This window comes from Chrysemys picta, chromosome 2 (genome assembly GCF_011386835.1).
Source record: "Chrysemys picta bellii isolate R12L10 chromosome 2, ASM1138683v2, whole genome shotgun sequence".
Lineage (NCBI taxonomy): Eukaryota > Metazoa > Chordata > Testudines > Emydidae > Chrysemys > Chrysemys picta.
Window position 1 is genome coordinate 173,075,911 of NC_088792.1, and position 19,890 is coordinate 173,095,800.

General features: G+C 48.3%; 1 protein-coding gene across 2 annotated transcripts in view; it reads right to left on the bottom strand.

Moving 5' to 3' along the window:
• Nucleotides 1–12,291: 12,291 nt before the first annotated feature.
• Nucleotides 12,292–19,890, bottom strand: part of PXDC1 (PX domain containing 1) — an 87,613-nt gene continuing 80,014 nt past the window's right edge. Inside the window, exons 6-8 of one of the 2 annotated variants that reach the window (XR_010598717.1) lie at nucleotides 18,082–18,213; nucleotides 13,388–16,028; nucleotides 12,292–12,425 (exon numbers count right to left, since the gene is read on the bottom strand). Coding sequence is in view for 1 of the 2 variants with exons in the window: in XM_065584894.1 (XP_065440966.1) it covers nucleotides 18,201–18,213 (13 nt within the window). In the remaining variant the exon portion in view is untranslated. Of the gene's footprint in view, nucleotides 12,426–13,387; nucleotides 16,029–17,563; nucleotides 18,214–19,890 lie in introns of those variants that run through there. The other variant, XM_065584894.1, reaches the window with a different exon arrangement.

A 19,890-nucleotide genomic window follows, 5' to 3' on the forward strand; every position in this document is an offset into this window, starting at 1 on the left:
ATCATTTTCCAGCATTCATACAAGAACGTCTTGTCTAAGCTGTACACCGGCCACCTTGACAGCCCCAAGGAGTGCTTCAGCTACAGACTGAGCAGATGCAGAATGACAATTGAACATGCTTTTGGTTGTTTGAAGACTCACTGATGTTGATTACTTACAAGATTGGACTTCAGTGAGAAAAATATCCCAGTGATTATAGCTGCTTGCTGTGTTCTGCATAATATCTGTGAAGGAAGAGGGGCCGGAGTGGAGGGCAGAATTGGAGCAGCTATCTGCTACAAGGGTTATTAGAAGAGCTTAATGCAGAGCTATACAGTTCTGGGAGGCTGTGAAAGACCATTTTAGTCCTGAGTCAGAGTCATATGTGTTGCTATATGTGTTCTACTGGCCTTGCTCTTTTGCGGCCCAGTGTGAATCTTGTAGAGATTGCTGTATATATAGGAATATAACATTGTCAATGCACCTATTAATATTGTTTGTGCTGCGAGTTATACACGATGAAAGCCATTGTTGGTGTATGTGAAGTTGTATTTATCTTTAATGCCCCCTGTAGTGTAATTGATGAGAGCTGTGGGAAAGTCTTCTTTTGCTGTGGAAGAAATAAGGCAGCCCTCCCCAGAAACCTTTGGCAGAGGATTGCAGAGTACCTCTGTGACGAACTGGGGTGTGTGAATGCTGACAGGGGAGTGTGACTAGGATGGTCTGCATCGGGGGATGGGAGCCGGCCCAAGGGAACATACCTGAGCTTGTAACATGAGAACCCAGGAGGGGGTTGGAGGTCAGATGACTCCGGGGCCCGGGAAACTGAACAAAGGCTGTGGGAGGGGTCGCTGAAGGCAGAGTGCTGGAAGCAGGCTGGAAGGAGGCTGGAGAGATGGCTGGGAGGCAGAGATGGCTCTGACCCCCCAAAGGGGGGGGCTGGGATGCCCTGGGACCCCAAGCTGGACCTAACTGAGGGGGGCCCTGTTGTCTGTGCCTGCAAGACCTGTCTTGGACTGTGTTCCTGTCATCCAAATAAACCTTCTGCTTTACTGGCTGGCTGAGAGTCATGGTGAATCGCAGGAAGCCGGGGGTGCAGGGCCCTGAGTTCCCCAATACTCCGTGACAACTGGTGGCAGCGGTGGGATCTACTGCACCCCGTGGACGGCGCTTCCTGCAGTAAGTGACTGGGGAGCAGTAAAACGAAGGGGGATTGACGGGGACCAGGCCTGCTGAAGAGTGGGAGAGAGACGGTTATTACCCCTGGGAGTGTGTGACCAGCGAGAAGGACTTTTGCAGTAACAGGGTCCCCCGTGGGATCACAGCGAGTGGTCCCAGGGGCGGAGGAGTCTGCAGCTCGACCCTGGCAGAGAGGTGGTGACCTCGAGAAGGGCTGGCACACTAGGGGGCCCCCTGCGAACTGTGGGGAGCTGTGAGCACACAGGCCGGTGAGTGGCCAGCAGGAAGATGTATGCCAAGCGGCTTAAGAGCGACCTGGTGGAGCTGTGCAAGCAGAGGCGGCTGCGCATTGGGAGGCTCACCAAAGAACAGCTCATCGCCCAGCTGGAGGCGGAAGATCGCGCGAATGAACTGATCCCTGTGTCTCAGGGAAGCAGCCTGGCAAATGCAGCGCAGGCACCAGTGTCTGTCCCAGCTGGGAGTGGTCAGCCGGCTGCTGAGGGCTTCCCGAGACCCCTCCTTCCTATGCCTAGGGGAAGGGTGGGGAGGAGCCCAGCAAATACCGAAGGCGCCGTGATCCCCCCGGCCAGCAGGGGGTCCCCCCGGCGAAGCCCGCCGGCCAGCAGAGGAGCCTCCCGGCGACGTTCGGCATCCGGGGAGCGGAATTGGCTGGAATGGGAGAAAGAGCTAAAACTGAGGGAGCTGGAGGATCGTGAACAACAGAGACAGCATGAACGGGAGGAGAAAGAGAGACAGCATCAGCGTGAACGGGAGGAGAATGAGAGACAGCGTCAGCATGAAGAGAGACAGAGACAGGAGAATGAGAGACAGCGTCAGCATGAACTGGAACTGGCGAGACTGAGGGGCAGCGAACCCCCGGCTGCGGTGAGTGAGGGGGGACCCAGGACTGCACGGAGCTTTGATAAGTGCATCATGGCCCCATACAAGGAGGGGGAGGACATGGATGACTTCCTGGAGGCCTTTGAGACGGCCTGCGAGCTGCACCGGGTTGATCCCGCGGACAGACTCCGGGTCCTTACCCCCTTACTGGACCCCAAATCTGTGGCATTGTACCGCCAACTGGGAGAGGCAGAGAAAGGGGACTACGAACTATTCAAAAAGGCCCTGCTACGTGAGTTTGGGCTGACTCCTGAGATGTACCGGGGAAGGTTCCGGAGTCAAGATAAAACCCCTGAGATCTCATATCTGCAACTAGCCGTCCGCATGGAAAGATACGCCAGCAAGTGGGCTGGTGGGGCCCAGACGAAGGAGGACCTGATTAAACTGCTGGTACTGGAGCAACTGTATGAGCGGTGCCCATCCGACCTGAGGCTGTGGTTGGTGGACAGAAAGCCAGAGAACCCGCGACACGCCGGGCAGCTGGCTGATGAGTTTGTAAAGAGCCGGTCAGGGGGTGGCAGGGAGGAGCCCCAAAGGAACAGGCCCGCCGTGATGCAGAGAGAGAGTCACCCTGGGACCTCCCAAAGAGGGAATATGGGGAATCCCCTCCCACGGGGAATGCCCAGCGTCAGGGACAACCGACCGGCTCGAGGGGACCCACAGGACATGAGCTGCTATTACTGCGGCCGAAGAGGCCACGTTCGGGCCCAGTGCCCCAAGCTCAAGGACAGACTGAGCAGACCGAACCCGCATAGGGTTAACTTGGTAGAGGCCCAGACGGACGAGGGGCAGGCTTCTCACGCAAGAGGGGCTGGCAGCTTATCAACTGCTCAAGAGAGAGAAGGGCCCCAGGCCAGCTCCTCTAGGGGGCTGGATGCCCCAGACTCAGGGTTTTTGGTTTATACGGTGGGCGCGGGGCTGTCCCTCCGGAGAGAGTACCTTGTTCCCCTGGAGGTGGATGGGAGGAAGGTCAATGGATACTGGGATACGGGCGCAGAGGTGACGCTGGCCCGGCCCGAGGGGGTGGCCCCAGATCAGGTGGTGCCCAACTCCTACCTGACCCTGACGGGGGTGGGCGGAACACCAGTCAAAGTGCCCGTGGCAAGGGTACACCTGAAGTGGGGGGCCAAGGAGGGCCCCAAGGATGTGGGGGTACACCCGTATCTGCCCACTGAGGTATTGATGGGGGGGGACCTGGAGAACTGGCCAAGCAACCCCCAAAAGGCACTGGTTGTGACCCGCAGTCAGAGCCGGCGAGGGGCCCTGCGCCCTGGCCTTGGGGGGGGTGCCTTGCCTGAGGCGCAGGACCCTAACCTGGTGGGGAGGGAACGCCCAGGGACGCGGCTCAGGGAGGCTGCAGCTTCGGACCCAGCGGGCGAGAAAGAGCAGGTGGCCATCCCTGTCCCAGCTGCTGAGTTCCAGGCCGAGTTACAGAGAGACCCCTCCTTGCGGAAGATAAGGGACCTGGCCGACCTCAATGCGGTACAGACCATGGAACGAGGTGGCCGGAAAAGGTTCCTGTGGGAGAAGGGGTTCCTGTACCGAGAATGGGCTCCCCCAGGGAAAATGGAGTCAGGGGGGATCAGGAGGCAGCTGGTGGTACCCCAGAAGTATCGCCGCCAGCTGCTGTGCCGGGCCCATGACATTCCCCTCTCAGGGCACCAGGGAACCTGGCGTACCCAGCAGAGGCTGCTACGGAGCTTTTACTGGCCTGGGATCTTTGTTACTGTCCGACAGTACTGCGGATCCTGTGACCCCTGTCAGAGGGGGAGGAAGGCCTGGGACAAGGGGAAAAGAGCTTTAGGACCCTTGCCCAGCATAAAGGATCCTTTCCAGAGGGTGGCCAAGGTTAAAAGGGCGGCTCTAAACCAAGAGAGCCCAAAGCACAGACCTCCAGACTGGAGCGCTGGGAGAAGACCACAGCCCAGTTGGAACCCCAGAGGTATGGGGGTGGGAAAAGGGCACAGGCCGCATAAACCTTCCCACATGCGAACTGCGAGTGCCATCAAGCACCCCCGACCTAAGGGGGGGCGTGGAACTGGAGGGGCCTGGTGTAATTCTCACCAAGGAACTGGAGGGATGCGGGGGCATCCATGGGAACGGGGGTAGGTTCGAACTTCCCCGGGTCACTGGCTAAAGTGACCCTGCTCAGTTCGGTCTCGAAGGGGGGAGAGATGTGACGAACTGGGGTGTGTGAATGCTGACAGGGGAGTGTGACTAGGATGGTCTGCATCGGGGGATGGGAGCCGGCCCAAGGGAACATACCTGAGCTTGTAACATGAGAACCCAGGAGGGGGTTGGAGGTCAGATGACTCCGGGGCCCGGGAAACTGAACAAAGGCTGTGGGAGGGGTCGCTGAAGGCAGAGTGCTGGAAGCAGGCTGGAAGGAGGCTGGAGAGATGGCTGGGAGGCAGAGATGGCTCTGACCCCCCAAAGGGGGGGGCTGGGATGCCCTGGGACCCCAAGCTGGACCTAACTGAGGGGGGCCCTGTTGTCTGTGCCTGCAAGACCTGTCTTGGACTGTGTTCCTGTCATCCAAATAAACCTTCTGCTTTACTGGCTGGCTGAGAGTCATGGTGAATCGCAGGAAGCCGGGGGTGCAGGGCCCTGAGTTCCCCAATACTCCGTGACAACCTCAATGAAAGTTTCATAGATAGCTCTCTACAGAGGATTCATGGGACATGGTGCACGTAAACAAACTGCTCCACGTGGCCCCCACTGCCAAACTCCAGAAGGGGATGAAAAACAGATAGCAACGCTACCTCTCTTGGTTCTTTCACTACCTCTTCTAGCACAGGTAAAAATGAGCAGACCAGAAAATGTGTCCTACTACTGTGGGGGTTCCATCCCTATAATTTCAAAGTACATTGCATACTTACCAGAGGTTCCTTCCCCTGCATCACGCTTGCCCATGCTCAACTATCAAGAGTGACAGGAGTGCAGTGGAGTCAAAAAGCAGGTCCTGGCTTGTGGTGCAGCTGGATCCCCCGGTTGCCGGTCCCCCATATTTCTCCTCCTCTTCCACCTTCTGCTCCTTGTTGTTCATGGCAAGGGCGTGTGATTTGGAGTCCTTGGAAATATTCATGGTGCTCTTGGGGATGGTGGTGAGGTCTCCTCTGAGGATGGCATGCAGCTCTTTGTAAAAGTGGCAGGTCTGCAGCTTGGCACCGGATCAATTGTTGGCCTTCTGGTATGACTGCCACAGCTCCTTGGCTTTCATGCCGCACTGCTGCTGGTCCTTGTTGTAGCCCTTCTCCTGAATCCCCTGAGCAAGCTGCCCATAGATGCTGATGTTTCTATAGCTGGTTCACAGCTGTGCCTGTGTAGCCTCTTCTCTCTATAGGCCCAGTCGATCCAATATCTCCTGTCTACTCCAGGCAGGAGCATGTCTGGAGCATGTAGCTGGGATGGTCAGCTGGGCAGTTACACTGGACCGTGGAGAGCTGCTAGGTGTGCTTGCCATGCCAGGCAATGAGGAAAAGGAATTTCAAAAATTTGTGGGGATTTAACAGGGAAGAGAGGCTTCCTGTCTACCTAACCCCTGGGCAACAGAGTTCACAACGGTGACCAGAGTAGTCAGTGTAGGGCATTGTGGGACAGCTGCTGAAGGTCACTAATGGTCAACGTAAGTAACACAGTGTGTATACTCACTGTATCGACCAAACTACCACTGTGACTTTATTCTGCTTGGGGAGGTGGTGTTACTGAATCAGCATAGCAGGGTACTTACATCATCAGGAGCCAAATTTAAGTGAAGACACTGCCACAGCTAGGTTGATAAGTTGGACATACTCTGCCAGTAGTGCTGGATAAATGAGTTGCCCCTAGCCTGTTTGCCAGAGGCTGGGAATGGGTGACAGGGATGAATCACTTGATGATTCCCTGTTCTGTTCATTCCCTCTGGGGCACCTGACATTGGCTACTGTCGGCAGACAGGATACTAGGCTAGATGGACCTTTGGTCTGAACCAGTATGGCCATTCTTCTGTTCTCTGCAACACAAAGGAAGCAGAGTAGGATTCAGCATACCTCCCTCTTCAAACACAATAGGCCAAATTCATCCTCGATATGCAGTGACTCAATGGAATTCAGTGATGAATTTAGCCCAAAGATTTTATTATATAAACCTGAGCTTTGGTTACTAACTGCCCCCTGCCTGCCCATCTCGGTGGGCCACAGGGCTTTGACAGGGGCCCCACCGGAGGAAAGCCAGGGGGGGAAAAAAAAAAAAAAAAAAAAAAGCAGTGTTGTATTATTGCTATCAGTAAGACACTCCCTTTAAGCACTGAGCTATTAACCTAGCAATGGGTTTTATCTGCAGTTTCTGTTGACATTTTCTGCACCCTTGCAGATCAGTTATTTCAGGAGTATCACTTGTGCCATAGGACAAACTGAACAGCACTCACGGAGGCCTCATCTACATTAGAAAAGGTTTGCTAGTATTGCTTCCTAGTTAAATACCATTTATCTCTGCAGAAAATGCTTTGATGGTATAGCTTATACCAGTTCCCTAAGCAAAATAAGCCATACCAGAAAAGGCACTTATAAAAATGTTACTAAATGAACAACAACAACAAAAAAATAAGTCACACCCCTAACAGACAACTGGCAAAAGTTGCTAGTGTAGACTAGGTGGGAGTGTTGACATTTCTTGATGATTAAGTCATTTTAGGTTATCACTGTCTGTACTATTCTTTTACATAACAGGAAGCTTTTGTAAAATATTAAATCTACAAAAAAAGTGTCAAAAAAGAATTATATACACAGTATTTTTAAACATTTTTTGGTTAAGAAGAGTTTTCCTTATATTTTTACACTTTTACAAAGTCCCAGAATATTAGGAGTGAGCATCCTATTTAATCTACAGAACTATTATAATATCTGAGCACCTGGAATGCCCTTCTTGACGGGTACCTTTGACCATAATTTAAATGCAAACCTCTCAGAAGGTACTAGCTAGTTACCTGTTCTGACTCTCTTGTGTGTACTGCACCTGTACGTTTCTAAGTACTCTCTTCCTGTGTAAGTTGTTAGGCCTTCCATTTTGGAGAGCAGTTTCAGTTTATGATTGCAGCTGCTGCAGTGAGTACACATACTATGCTCCCTCCTGAAGACTTTACATTAGTGCCAACTTATCTGGTTGTTTTCCTTGGTCTGAAATCAAAGACAGACTGAAAGTATATTTGGCCTTTAATATATGGAAAAACAAGAAGCAAAGTACAGTGTTAGCAACTTACAATTTTACTGAAAGTTTCATGATATTTTATATCGTCCCCCCTTCAAGCCCCACCTCCTGTGGTCATGTGACTGCACACGAATCTTAGCTTTTTTTTTTTTTTAAAGCAAATTTCTAGTACTCCTAATTATGAAGAAAAGTTTGAAAGTGTGAGCCCAAAAGATTTCAACACCAGAAGGCGAATATAAGCAACCTCCAAAGTATTATTTGTAAGGGAATCTTATGATTTTGCAATGTTTGGGGCTGGCAGTATCATCCTGAAACTAAGAAAGAGAGTCTAGTTGGATTGCAACTTCTTTGGGAGTGTTATCTGTAACACAAGGGACCACAATCCTGCTGGGGACTTTTGGACACTACAACATTAGAAATATTAAATTACGAACAGTTCTTTTTTGGGGGGTGGGTGGGGAGGAAGGATGTGTGTATGGGAGGAAAGAAAGGAAGAAGAAAAAACAAGCAAATGAGGATCCTGTTACTTATTAGTCCCTTCACTATAGCGCTCCTGATGCAAAGCTCTCAGACTGTCCTGATCTGTTAGACCAACTTGTTTTTAAGAATATTACCTGAAGGTTCACCAACAGGAAATGATATTTGGCACACATAAGAAACTTGTGTGGGGAGAACACCCTGAAGTTGTTCAGGAGGTGCCCACCTGGCAACAGCACAGTGCTAAGCAGTGACTCACAGCTCTTACACCTAGGGCTCCTGCACGACAGCAGTGTACTAGGAGAACATGCCAAAATAAACTTCAGGGCTATCTTTTGTTCAAATATTGGTCTCTTTCTTCCCATGAGGAAGTGTGGCAAAGAGTTTACAATACTGTACAAAACAGTATGCAACAAGATACCTGCTTTGCAGAGGGCGGCACGGCCCAGTACTGCAAGCAATATCAGCGAAGCAGTCTGGGGCTCCAATAGAAACAAAGCAACATTTACATAAAAGTTGAATGGTTCTTTTAACTCTCATCAAAGCTTATTTTCTGACCATTTCTAATAACAAGCCTCTGAACTCTGGCCCTCTAATTATGTTTTTAGTGTTCCCTTTCACTGATACATCCTCACATGCAAATACCTTGGCATCCAGATTAGTCATATGAAAAATTGTGAAGCAACATTAAACCAGTGTTCAGAACTGTGGCTCAGCAGAGGGGGTCAGATTCTTTCCTGTGGCCAAGATCTGCTGGACACCAGAGGGAAAGGGTATCAGGTTACTGGGTATGGCTCTGTGCTACTAGGGCTGGTCCAAGGAGTTTCTCTGACTTATGCCAATGTCGCTGGAGCAGAATCCTTATCCCAGCATCTGATAGGCATAGCATAGCTCTACCATGCCTCCTCCCTGTCTTGACACACCCATTATACCACAGGGAAGGCAGCGTGGTTGTCGTAGGTGCTCATCAATTTCACTGGGGTTGGCGGGGAGGAGGAGCGAGAGGAGAGAGTTCTTCCACAAGAGGGAAATTTCCTGCTGGCCACTTGCAGCCAGAATCCATCCCCTTGATGTCACCTCAGTGGCATAAAGGAGACAGATCTCAGGATAGAATCTGGCCTAGTGTGTTTGCATGAACCATCCTACTGATCTGTTCTGTTAATTCAATGTATGCACAGAAATGAAGGGAGAATAAGTGTTTCTCTGGGGGAGACGTTTACAGATTAGAAACAATTAAAAATCACAAGTTTGGTGATTAGCTATATAGTCCGTGCTTACTTTAAGACACTTCAGAAGAGAATACTTTAGGGAGAACATTTCTATCCTAACTAAATAGGAAGATTCCTGGATTCACTGAATAATTGACACTTGCTTCACAAAAGTGAAGGCAGTCATTCAGGCTTTGTGAAAATACAGCGGTTCTGAAATTGTGGTCTAAAGGCCAGTGGTGGCTTAATGAGAATTTCTGGGAGGCCCTCCCATCACAACAATAAAGAACTTGTCTGCCTTCAAGCAGCGAGTACTGCAGTTAGTTTGCAGCCCAGTCCATAAATCTTTCAGGATTTTCAGAGGTATTTTGTCCATCTGAACTAAATAAAAAACCCAACAAACAAGTAGTTCTGCACCCTACGTTGCTGCTATGTGGCTTTGTCAGGTGTTTTTTTTTTTTTTCTGTAAATGGTATTTTGTGCCAAAGAGACATCAACCTGCATAAAAACTGATTCCCAAGGTGCTGAAATGGAGAAATAATATTTTCTCGGCAGTAAACCAAACCATGACTTCATGCTGGGAATAATGATGAAGGTGTTCACACCTTTACTTCAAAGACAGTCAGAAATATGAATCAGTAGGAAAGTACAGAGAGCGATGGAGAGTTTCACTGATTGGAGCCTGACAGTGAAAATGTGAGATGGTAAGAGTGACTAAGACAGATCATAGGAGAGTAAGCAAAAGATCTAGCTCCCATATGTGTGAGCCCTGGTCTATATGCAGTTTTTATATCAGTATAGCTATGTCAGTTGGGAGCATGTAGTCATACATATTCCCTGTATGGGAATAAGCTATCCCTGTATAAGCACCTTTTTACTGGTAGAACTGAATCCACACTGGAGGGGATTGGGAGATGGTGGGTGGGAGTTGTATAGCTTTAACTATACCATGATCTGAAGGCTGATGCCCTCAACAGGGCGCATACCTCCCAACATTTCACGTGGCTAAAGAAGGTTGCAGCACCCTCAAATTTGGCCTGTCCACTCCTTCATAGATGGAGACAGAGGGGTGGATGCGCCAAATATGATTGGCGTTGCAACCAAGGGTATGTCTACACTACGGGATTAATCCGAATTTACAGAATTCAATTTTTGGAAACAGATTGTATAAAGTCGAATGTATGCGGCCACACTAAGCACATTAATTCAGCGGTGTGCGTCCATGTACCGGGGCTAGTGTCGGTTCCAGAGCGTTGCACCGTGGGTAGTTATACCATAGCTATCCCATAGTTCCCGCAGTCTCCCCCGCCCATTGGAATTCTGGGTTGAGATCCCAATGCCTGATGGGGTAAAAAACATTGTCGCAGGTGGTTCTGGGTACAGCCTCACCCCTCCCTCCACGAAAGCAATGGCAGACAACTGTTTCGCGCCTTTTTTCCTGGGTGAACACAGCAGACGCCATACCATGGCAAGCATGGAGCCAGCTCAGCTCAAGACAGCAGTCATGAACATTGTAAACACCTTGCTCATTATTGTGCAGTTTATGCTGAACCAGGACCAGAAAAACGAGGCAAGCAGGAGGTGATGACGGGAGCGCGGCGACGAGAGTGATGAGGACATGGACATAGAATTCTCTCAAACCGCGGGTTCCGGCGCTTTGGATATCATGTTGTTGAAGGGGCAGGTTTTATCAGTGGAACGCCGATTCTGGGCCCAGGAAACAAGCACAGACTGGTGGGACTGCATAGCGTTGCGGGTGTGGGACGATTCCCAGTGGCTGCAAAACTTTCGCATGTGTAAGGGCACTTTCATGGAACTTTGTGACTTGCTTTCCCCTGCCCTGAAGTGCCAGAATACCAGGATGAGAGCAGCCCTCACAGTTGAGAAGCGAGTGGCGATAGCCCTGTGGAAGCTTGCAATGCCAGACAGCTACCGGTCAGTCAGGAATCAATTTGGAGTGGGCAAATCTACTGTGGGGGCTGCTGTCATGCAAGTAGCCAAAGCAATCATTGAGCTGCTGCTACGAAAGGTAGTGACTCTGGGAAATGTGCAGGCCATAGTGGATGGCTTTGCTGCAATGGGATTCCCTAACTGTGGTGGGGCGATAGATGGAACCCATATCCCTATCTTGGCACCAGAGCACCAGGGTACCCAGTACATAAACTGCAAGGGTTACTTTTCAATGGTGCTGCAAGCACTGGTGGATCACAAGGGACATTTCACCAACATCAACGTGGGCTGGCCGGGAAGGGTTCATGACGCTCGCGTCTTCAGGAACACTACTCTGTTTAAACGACTGCAGCAAGGGACTTACTTCCCAGACCAGAAAATAATCGTTGGGGATGTTGAAATGCCAATAGTTATCCTTGGGGACCCAGCCTACCCCTTAATGCCATGGCTCATGAAGCCATACACAGGCAGCCTGGACAAGAGTCAGGAGCTGTTCAACTACAGGCTGAGCAAGTGCAGAATGGTGGTGGAATGTGCATTTGGCCATTTAAAAGGTTGCTGGCGCACTTTACTGACTCGCTCAGACCTCAGCCAAACCAATATCCCCATTGTTATTGCTGCTTGCGCCACAATCTGTGAGAGTAAAGGAGGAGACGTTTATGGCAGGGTGGGAGGCTGAGGCAAATCGCCTGGTTGCGGATTACACGCAGCCAGACACCAAGGCAAATAGAAGAGCACACCAGGAAGTGCGGCGCATCAGAGAAGCTTTGAAAACCAGTTTTGTGACTGGCCAGGCTACCGTGTGAAAGTTCTGTTTGTCTCTCCTTGATGAAAACCCGCCCCCTTTATTGACTCATTGTCTGTAGGCAACCCACCCTCCCCCTTCGATCACAGTTTGCTTTCAAAGGAAATAAAGTCATTATCGTTTAAAAATCATGTATTCTTTATTAATTGATTATAAAAAGAGGGAGAGAACTGACAAGGTAGACCGGGTGGGGTTTGGGAGGAGGATCGGAGGGAAGGAAAAGGCCACTAAAAAAGGTTAAAATAATGACAGCCTTTTGCTTGGGCTGTCCACTGGGGTGGAATGGGAGAGTGCATGGAGCCTCCCTCCCCCTCCCCCCCCGCGTTCTTACACGTCTGGGTGAGGAGGCTATGGAACATGGTGAGGGGGGAGGGCGGTTATACAGGGGCTGCAGCGGCACTCTGTGATCCTGCTGCCATTCCTGAAGCTCCATCAGACACCGGAGCATGTCTGTTTGCTCACGCAGCAGCCCCAGCATTGCATCCTGCCTCCTCTGATCTTCCTGCCGCCACCTCTCATCTCGAGTGTCTCTCCTCTCCTCACGTTAGTCCCTCCTGTCCTCACGTTCACTGGCATCTTTCCTATACTTTGAAACCATGTCCTTCCACTCATTCAGATGAGCTCTTTCATTGTGGGTGGATTCCATGATTTCCGCGAACATCTTGTCTCGCATCCTCTTTTTCCAACACCTTATCTGAGATAGCTTTGGGACGGAGGAGGGAGGCTTGAAAAATTTGCAGCTGCTGGAGGGAGGGAAAAAATGAGAGAATTTTTTAAAGATGCATTTTACAGAACAATGCTTATACTCTTTCACAGTGAACAACACTATTCACATTACATAGCACATGTGATTTCTGTGCAAGGTCGCATTTTGCCTCTTAATATTGAGTGCCTGTGGCTTTGCTGCTAGAGATCACAGACGCAGGTCCGGGCAACAGAATTCGGCTTGCATGCGGCCATGGTAAGCCATTGTCTTTCAGCTTCTGCGTCCTCCTTTCCCACATACCAAGCAAAGCCTGTTGAGTGCTGCGGTTTTCCTGTTAACCTTCGGCAGCAGAAAACAAACTAGCCCCCCCCCCCCATCCAATTCTCTGGGATGATCGCTTTATCCCTCCCTCCCCCCACCACGTGGCTGGTATCAGGGAAGATCCCTGCTAGGCACACGTGAAAATCTTAGCACCAATCCCCCCCCCACCGCCCCCTGCGCTTGGCTTACTAGAGGGAAGGATTTATTTTCAGCCACAGGCAAACAGCCCAGTAGGAAGGGCCACCTCTGTCCCCTTAATTAAATTCCCGTATTTCAACCAGGTTACCATGAGCGATATCACTCTCCTGAGGATTACACAGCAAGATAAAGAATGGATGTTGCTTGAATGCCAGCAAACACCGGGACCATACGCTGCCAGGCTTTGTCATGAAATGATACCAGATTACTTGCTACTAGCATGGCGTGGTCAAGTGTCCTACTATGGAGGACGGAATAAGGCTGCACTGCCCAGAAACCTTCTGCAAAGGCTTTTGGAGTACCTCCAGGAGAGCTTCATGGAGATGTCCCTGGAGGATTTCCGCTCCATCCCCAGACACGTTAACAGACTTTTCCAGTAGCTGTACTGGCCGCGAATGCATCCCAAGTCCTCAGGGCAAATTAATCATTAAAAAACCCTTGCTTTTAAACCATGTCTTATATTTTAAAAGATAAACTCACCTGAGGTCCCTTCCATGGGGTCATGGTCTTGGATACTGGGTTGGGAGGGTACTTCAGTCAGGCTGAGAAAAAGATCCTGGCTGTTGGGGAGAACGGAGTGCTGTGTGCTCTCTGCAAGCTCATCCTCCTCCTCCTCTTCCCCATCCGCAGAATCCTCAGGTGTAGCTGATGAGATTACCCCCGCCTCGGAATCCACGGTCAGAGGTGGGGTAGTGGTGGCGGCCTCCCCTAGAATTGCATGCAGCTCAGCGTAGAAGCGGCATGTCTGCGGCTCTGACCCGGAGCAACCGTTTGCCTCCTTTGTTTTCTGATAGGCTTGTCTGAGCTCCTTGACTTTCACGCGGCACTGCTCTGAGTCCCTATTGTGGCCTCTCTCCATCATGCCCTTGGAGATTTTTTTCAAAAGTTTTGGCATTTCATCTTTTCAAACGAAGTTCTGCTAGCACTGAATCCTCTCCCCATATAGCGATCAGATCCAGTACCTCCCGTACGGTCCGTGCTGGTGCTCTTTTTTGATTATCGGCCTGCATGGTTACCTGTGCTGATGAGCTCTCTGTGGTCACCTGTGCTCTCCTGTGCTGGGCAAACAGGAAATGAAATTCAAATGTTTGCGGGGCTTTTCCTGTCTACCTGGCCAGTGCATCCGAGTTCAGATTGCTGTCCAGAGCGGTCACAATGGTGCACTGTGGGATAGCTCCCGGAGGCCAATACCATCGACTTGTGGCCACACTAACCCTAATTCGAAATGACAATATCGATTTCAACGCTACTCCGCTCATCGGGGAGGAGTACAGAAATCGATTTTAAGAGCCCTTTATTTCGAAATAAATGGCTTCGTTGTGTGGATGGGTGCAGGGTTAATTCAATTTAACGCTGCTAAATTTGAATTAAACTCATAGCGTAGACCAGGCCTTAGTGTAAGTGGTCTCAATGACAATCAATTTGCCCTTACCATGCCTCCCTCTACAGCCAACTGCTCTTCATCCAATTGCTGGTTTCAGCCAAGTCCTTGGATAGCCAGGAGTTGGTGGTGTTTGTATCTGATTTGTACTAATGCAGAGTTGGGTATAATGGGAGACATTTGTTCAGGGCAGTCTCTCTTTCTCTTACATAGTAAGGAATCTGATGTTCCTCCTTCTGTACTTCATGCATATTGCAACAGCATCAAAAGTGTGCTGACGGCTGCTGCTAGTGTAGTTTTGGTTTGTACCCATTTAAAAAGAATCACTGAGCATAATCCAAACAATACACCACACCAGCATGTGCAACATGTATTTGGGTTCGGGGGAATCTTGGTTTAACATCAGTAGAACAAGAAGGGATTCAGAGAGTAAAAGCAGTCAGAGTGTACAGAAGGACAGCGTGGCCACCTCAGCTGGGTACAGATTCTCACAGCTTGCACTGCTTGGTTTTGGATCTGCTTCCTTCTAGCAAACAGGTGGTTGTTATCCTGACCCAACCAGGGGAATATAACTCCTGACCTAAACAAAGGCACAGCTGCCACCCAGTGGAATTAAGAATCTCTGCATTAATCAGTGTCTTCCATTTAAATTAAAATAAATAAATGGAGATATCCTATCTCCTAGAACTGGAAGGGACCTTGAAAGGTCATGGAGTCCAGCCCGCTGCCTTCACTAGGAGGACCAAGTACTGATTTTGCCCCAGATCCCTAAGAGGCCCCCTCAAGGAATGAACTCACAACCCTGGGTTTAGCAGGCTAATGCTCAAACCACTGAGCTATCCCTCCCCCCCTGAATTGTCATCATCTTCTTCTTCAGGCTATAGGAATTTTAAACAACAATAGTAACACTTGGCTCTTCTATAGCATGTTTCATTTTGGCTCTCAAAGCACTTTGGAGGAGTATTGCTATCCCTATTTGCCTGGGGGAAACTGAGGTACAGAGGTGAAATGATTGCCATAGGTCTGCTGTGTGAGCTTCAGCAAGAGGCGAATACAAAAACTCAGATTTCTGGTCTTCCAGATCAGTGCTCTATCCCCTCCATTTGACAACGGCAGCTCATCAGAATGAAGAAAATCCTCCTACCATTTCCCCTGTGGTACAGCCTCTGACTGCAACCATATAAAGTGGGAACGTGCAGAAGGGGCAAAGAAAATTGTAACCATTCTGTGTCCATTTTTGGCTTGGGTAATGGGTTTAGAATTGAGGATCAATTCCCTTCTCTTTTTAACTCTCCTGTTTTCCTTGTTTGTGCATTCCTCTAAGAAAAAACAGTTTGGCTTTATAAATGCCTGCACAGATGTTTCAAATTGTAGCAGGACAAGCTAGTTTGCCCTGTAGGAGAACATGCTTAGTGTTTGTAGGAGAGACCCACCTAGCCACATGCAGGATCTGGAGGGTAAGAGGTAGTGGGAAGACTGAGGCGTCGGTTTTGGCTGTAGGTGTAGCTCCATGTAGTAAATGGCCAGTGATACACAGTCGCCAAACCACCACAGATGCAATAAGTGTCAGGCCTCTGTGACTCTTTTCAGGAAAATTAGGATAGTTTTTAATGTTATAAATGCCTTCTTTTGGCTCCAGTCCTAGATTAGCATATAATTATTTCTATTATGCACAAAGGATGAAAATTGGTGAAGGTGATCTATTGTGCTGGATGACAGACACGCAGAGTTTGCTACCAGCTGCAAGAGTAAAGAAATAAATTTATTTTCTAATGGCTGGGGCCAACATAAAAACAATGGATAATATAATGTTCTATTTCGCAACTAGAATCAGATTCTGAGAAAGAAGATATTTGCCCCTCCATGACGCTTGACTGGCAGAATGCTGACAGGGTATATACAATGAGTTATTTCCTTGGGACAGGAACTTTCTTTGAATGGTGTACATAGCTAAGTTGCCATTAAACATCCACAAAACTACCACATTATCCACCTTTGAATCCCTCCTCAAAACTTTCCTTTGCTGTGATGCCTACAAATCACTTAACAATGGTTAGGCAGCTGTGTACTGAGACGACTGCAGATCTTGCTGACCAATATGGTCTCACTGTTTCCTTGTACTTCCCGGTCAAGGGAGGCCACTTTTTGGGTGGTTTGTCCCCCAGCCGGTAATGAGATATAACTACATGTTTTTTGTCCCATATGGGAGGGGGAATGCCATTTTGAAGACCATGCCGCTCCGCCCCCCACCAGTGTGATCTCACATGCACCGGTGTTCTGGGAGTGCATGAGTGGCCTCCCTACCTCTGTCTCCATCCGTTAGATTGCAAGCTCCTTGGGACTGGGACTGTTTTTGTTCTGTGTTTGTACAGCAGCTAGCGCGATGGGGCCCTGGTGCATGGCTAGGGCTCCAGGTGCTACAGTAATAATAATAATAAAGAATGGTAGAGAGCCTTTATACCGACTCCCATCCTGGACAGTGTGGTTTGGGAGGTGTGGCTCAAGGGCCACATCTGATTGGTGTTCAGAGCACTAGGTGGAACTAGGATTTTATAGGCTCATGGGGATTGCCAGTTGACAACAAAATGAATTCTTTTGATTCAAAATTTCAGCCTGTTTTTAACCCACTTAGCAGTGCACTCACTGCCCTTTCATTTGTGTCAGACTGAGTGGCATCAGACAAAAACGCTTTATAAAATGGCAATAAGGAGGGGCATAGAAGGAATGAAGGACCAGATCCTCAACTGTTGTACATGGGTGTAGTGCCACTGAAATCCCAATTACACCGGCTGAGGATCTGGTCCATATTGCTTAATTCCGCTTGCAAGGAAGAACACAATGAATGCTGAAACTTGGAGATGCGCCATGCATTTGGCTTTTAGCTTTCTGAAAAGGTCACTGGAGATCTATATTGTTTGGCAATATTTTAGCATTTCTGCTCAAAGTTCACTTCATTGAAAGACTACTTCAAAGCAAGAGACAGTGACTCAATAGCGGAGAGAATCCTGTATTGCAGCAATAATTTCCTAGTTTTATTTGATTGGATGATCAGGCTACGTTCTCGAAATCCTTGTTTAAATCATCCAGGTTGTGGTATTATTTCAGCAGTGGGTTAACTTATCTTCAGAATTTAAAGATAGATAAGATAATCTACTTATCTTAAGTTACTTATGAACTTATCTCTGCAAAACAAAAGCACCTTCTTAGATGGGTCAAGGTATTTTTAAAACTATTTCCTGAAAAAAAAAAAAATCAAATCTACTTTCCCTGGCTATTGTTGGCAATACTGACAATCACCTCTTTATGCCATGTATCCACGTTTATGCATTTCAGAGTCAGAACCACACCTGAATAACTGATTTATGTCAGCTAAGGATCTGGCTAATGTTTTTAATAGAATATATTTCATATAGCTTCACATAGTCAGTTCTAGACAAATGGAAGTACAAACAAAGCAATTCCACAAAACCTCAGTGGGAGATTATAGCTTTCTTCCTAAAATAGAAGAGTTATTTACAAGAACTGCTTCGTTGTCATTTATCAGTCATTCATGAATGGGCAGTCAATTAAGTCCAGTGAATATCATCCGCCAGCCCATCACCACAAGTCTGATACCTTGTCCAGTCAAAACTAGCTGGTAAATTGCCTCACTGCAAGTGCAGACACACTTGCTGATTCACTCAAATCAGATAATGACACCACGAACTGCCTGCCAGCCTGCAATCTGTTTCCTATGTTCGGAGCGGCGTGGGTCACTGCAGTTGAGCAAGCCCAGCCAGAATCATGGACCTACCATTTAATTGACAGCTCTGACATTCAGGCCTCTCTGAAATGACATCAGCTTCTGAAAGAAAATGTGCCAATTTTCTTCAACCATCCCACAGCTGTGAGCTACAGAACTGGATACAAAAGTCATGCCAGCATCCTAGAATGAAAAAAAGAGAGGCAGTGGGTTCCTATGTAACCCCCTAAAAGAGACCTTAATAGAAGTACAATATGTTATTAGCAGCCTGATATTTAGAGGTGCAGTGAGCAAATCAGGGCCTGGGCTATATGGGGATGTTACATCACACTAACTGTAGTTACAGAGTAGCAGCCGTGTTAGTCTGTATCCGCAAAAAGAACAGGAGTACTTGTGGCACCTTAGAGACTAACAAATGTATTTGAGCATAAGCTTTCATGAGCTACAGCCCACTTCTTCGGGTGCATAGAATGGAACATACATTGAGGAGATATATATACACATACATACAGAGAGCATGAACAGGTCTTACCAACTCTGAGAGGCCAATTAAGTAAGAGAAAAAACTTTTGAAGTGATAATCAAGATAGCCCAGTACAGACAGGTTGATAAGAAGTGCGAGAGTACTTACATGGGGAAATAGATTCAATGTTTGTAATGGCTCAGCCATTCTCAGTCTTTATTCAAACCTAAACTGATTGTGACTAATTTGCATATCAATTCGAGTTCAGCAGTTTCTCGTTGGAGTCTGTTTTTGAAGCTTTTCTGTTGTAAAATAGCCACCCGCAGGTCTGTCATTGAATGACCAGACAGGTTAAAGTGTTCTCCCACTGGTTTTTGAGTATTATGATTCCTGATGTCAGATTTGTGTCCATTAATTCTTTTGCGTAGAGACTGTCCGGTTTGACCAATGTACATAGCAGAGGGGCATTGCTGGAACATGATGGCATATATCACATTGGTAGATGTGCAGGCGAACGAGCCCCTGATGTTATGGCTGATGTGATTAGGTCCTATGATGATGTCACTTGAATAGATATGTGGACAGAGTTGACATCGGGCTTTGTTGCAAGGATAGGTTCCTGGGCTAGTGGTTTTGTTCAGTGATGTGTGGTTGCTGGTGAGTATTTGCTTCAGGTTGGGGGGTTGTCTGTAAGCGAGGACAGGTCTGTCTCCCAAGATCTGTGAGAGTGAGGGATCATCTTTCAGGATAGGTTGTAGATCTTTGATGATGCGCTGGAGAGGTTTTAGTTGGGGGCTGAAGGTGACAGCTAGTGGTATTCTGTTATTTTCTTTGTTGGGCCTGTCTTGTAGGAGGTGACTTCTGGGTACTCATCTGGCTCTGTCAATCTGTTTTTTCACTTCAACAGGTGGGTATTGTAGTTTTAAGAATGCTTGATAGAGATCTTGTAGGTGCTTGTCTCTGTCTGAGGGATTGGAGCAAATGTGGTTCTATCTTAGAGCTTGGCTGTAGACAATGGATCTTGTGGTGTGTCCTGGATGGAAGCTAGAGGCATGTAGGTAAGTATAGCAGTCAGTAGGTTTCCGGTATAGGGTGGTGTTTATGTAACCATCGCTTATTAGCACAGTAGTGTCCAGGAAATGGACCACTTGTGTGGATTGATCTAGGCTGAGGTTAATGGTGGGATGGAAATTATTGAAATCATGGTAGAATTTCTCAAGGGCTTCCTTTCCATGGGTCCAGATGATGAAGATGTCATCAATGTAGCGCAAGTAGAGTAGGGGTGTTAGGGGACAAGAGCTAAGGAAGCGTTGTTCTAAGTCAGCCATAAAAATGTTGGCATACTGTGGGGCCATGCAGGTACCCATAGCAATGCCGCTATGGGTACCCACTTTAAC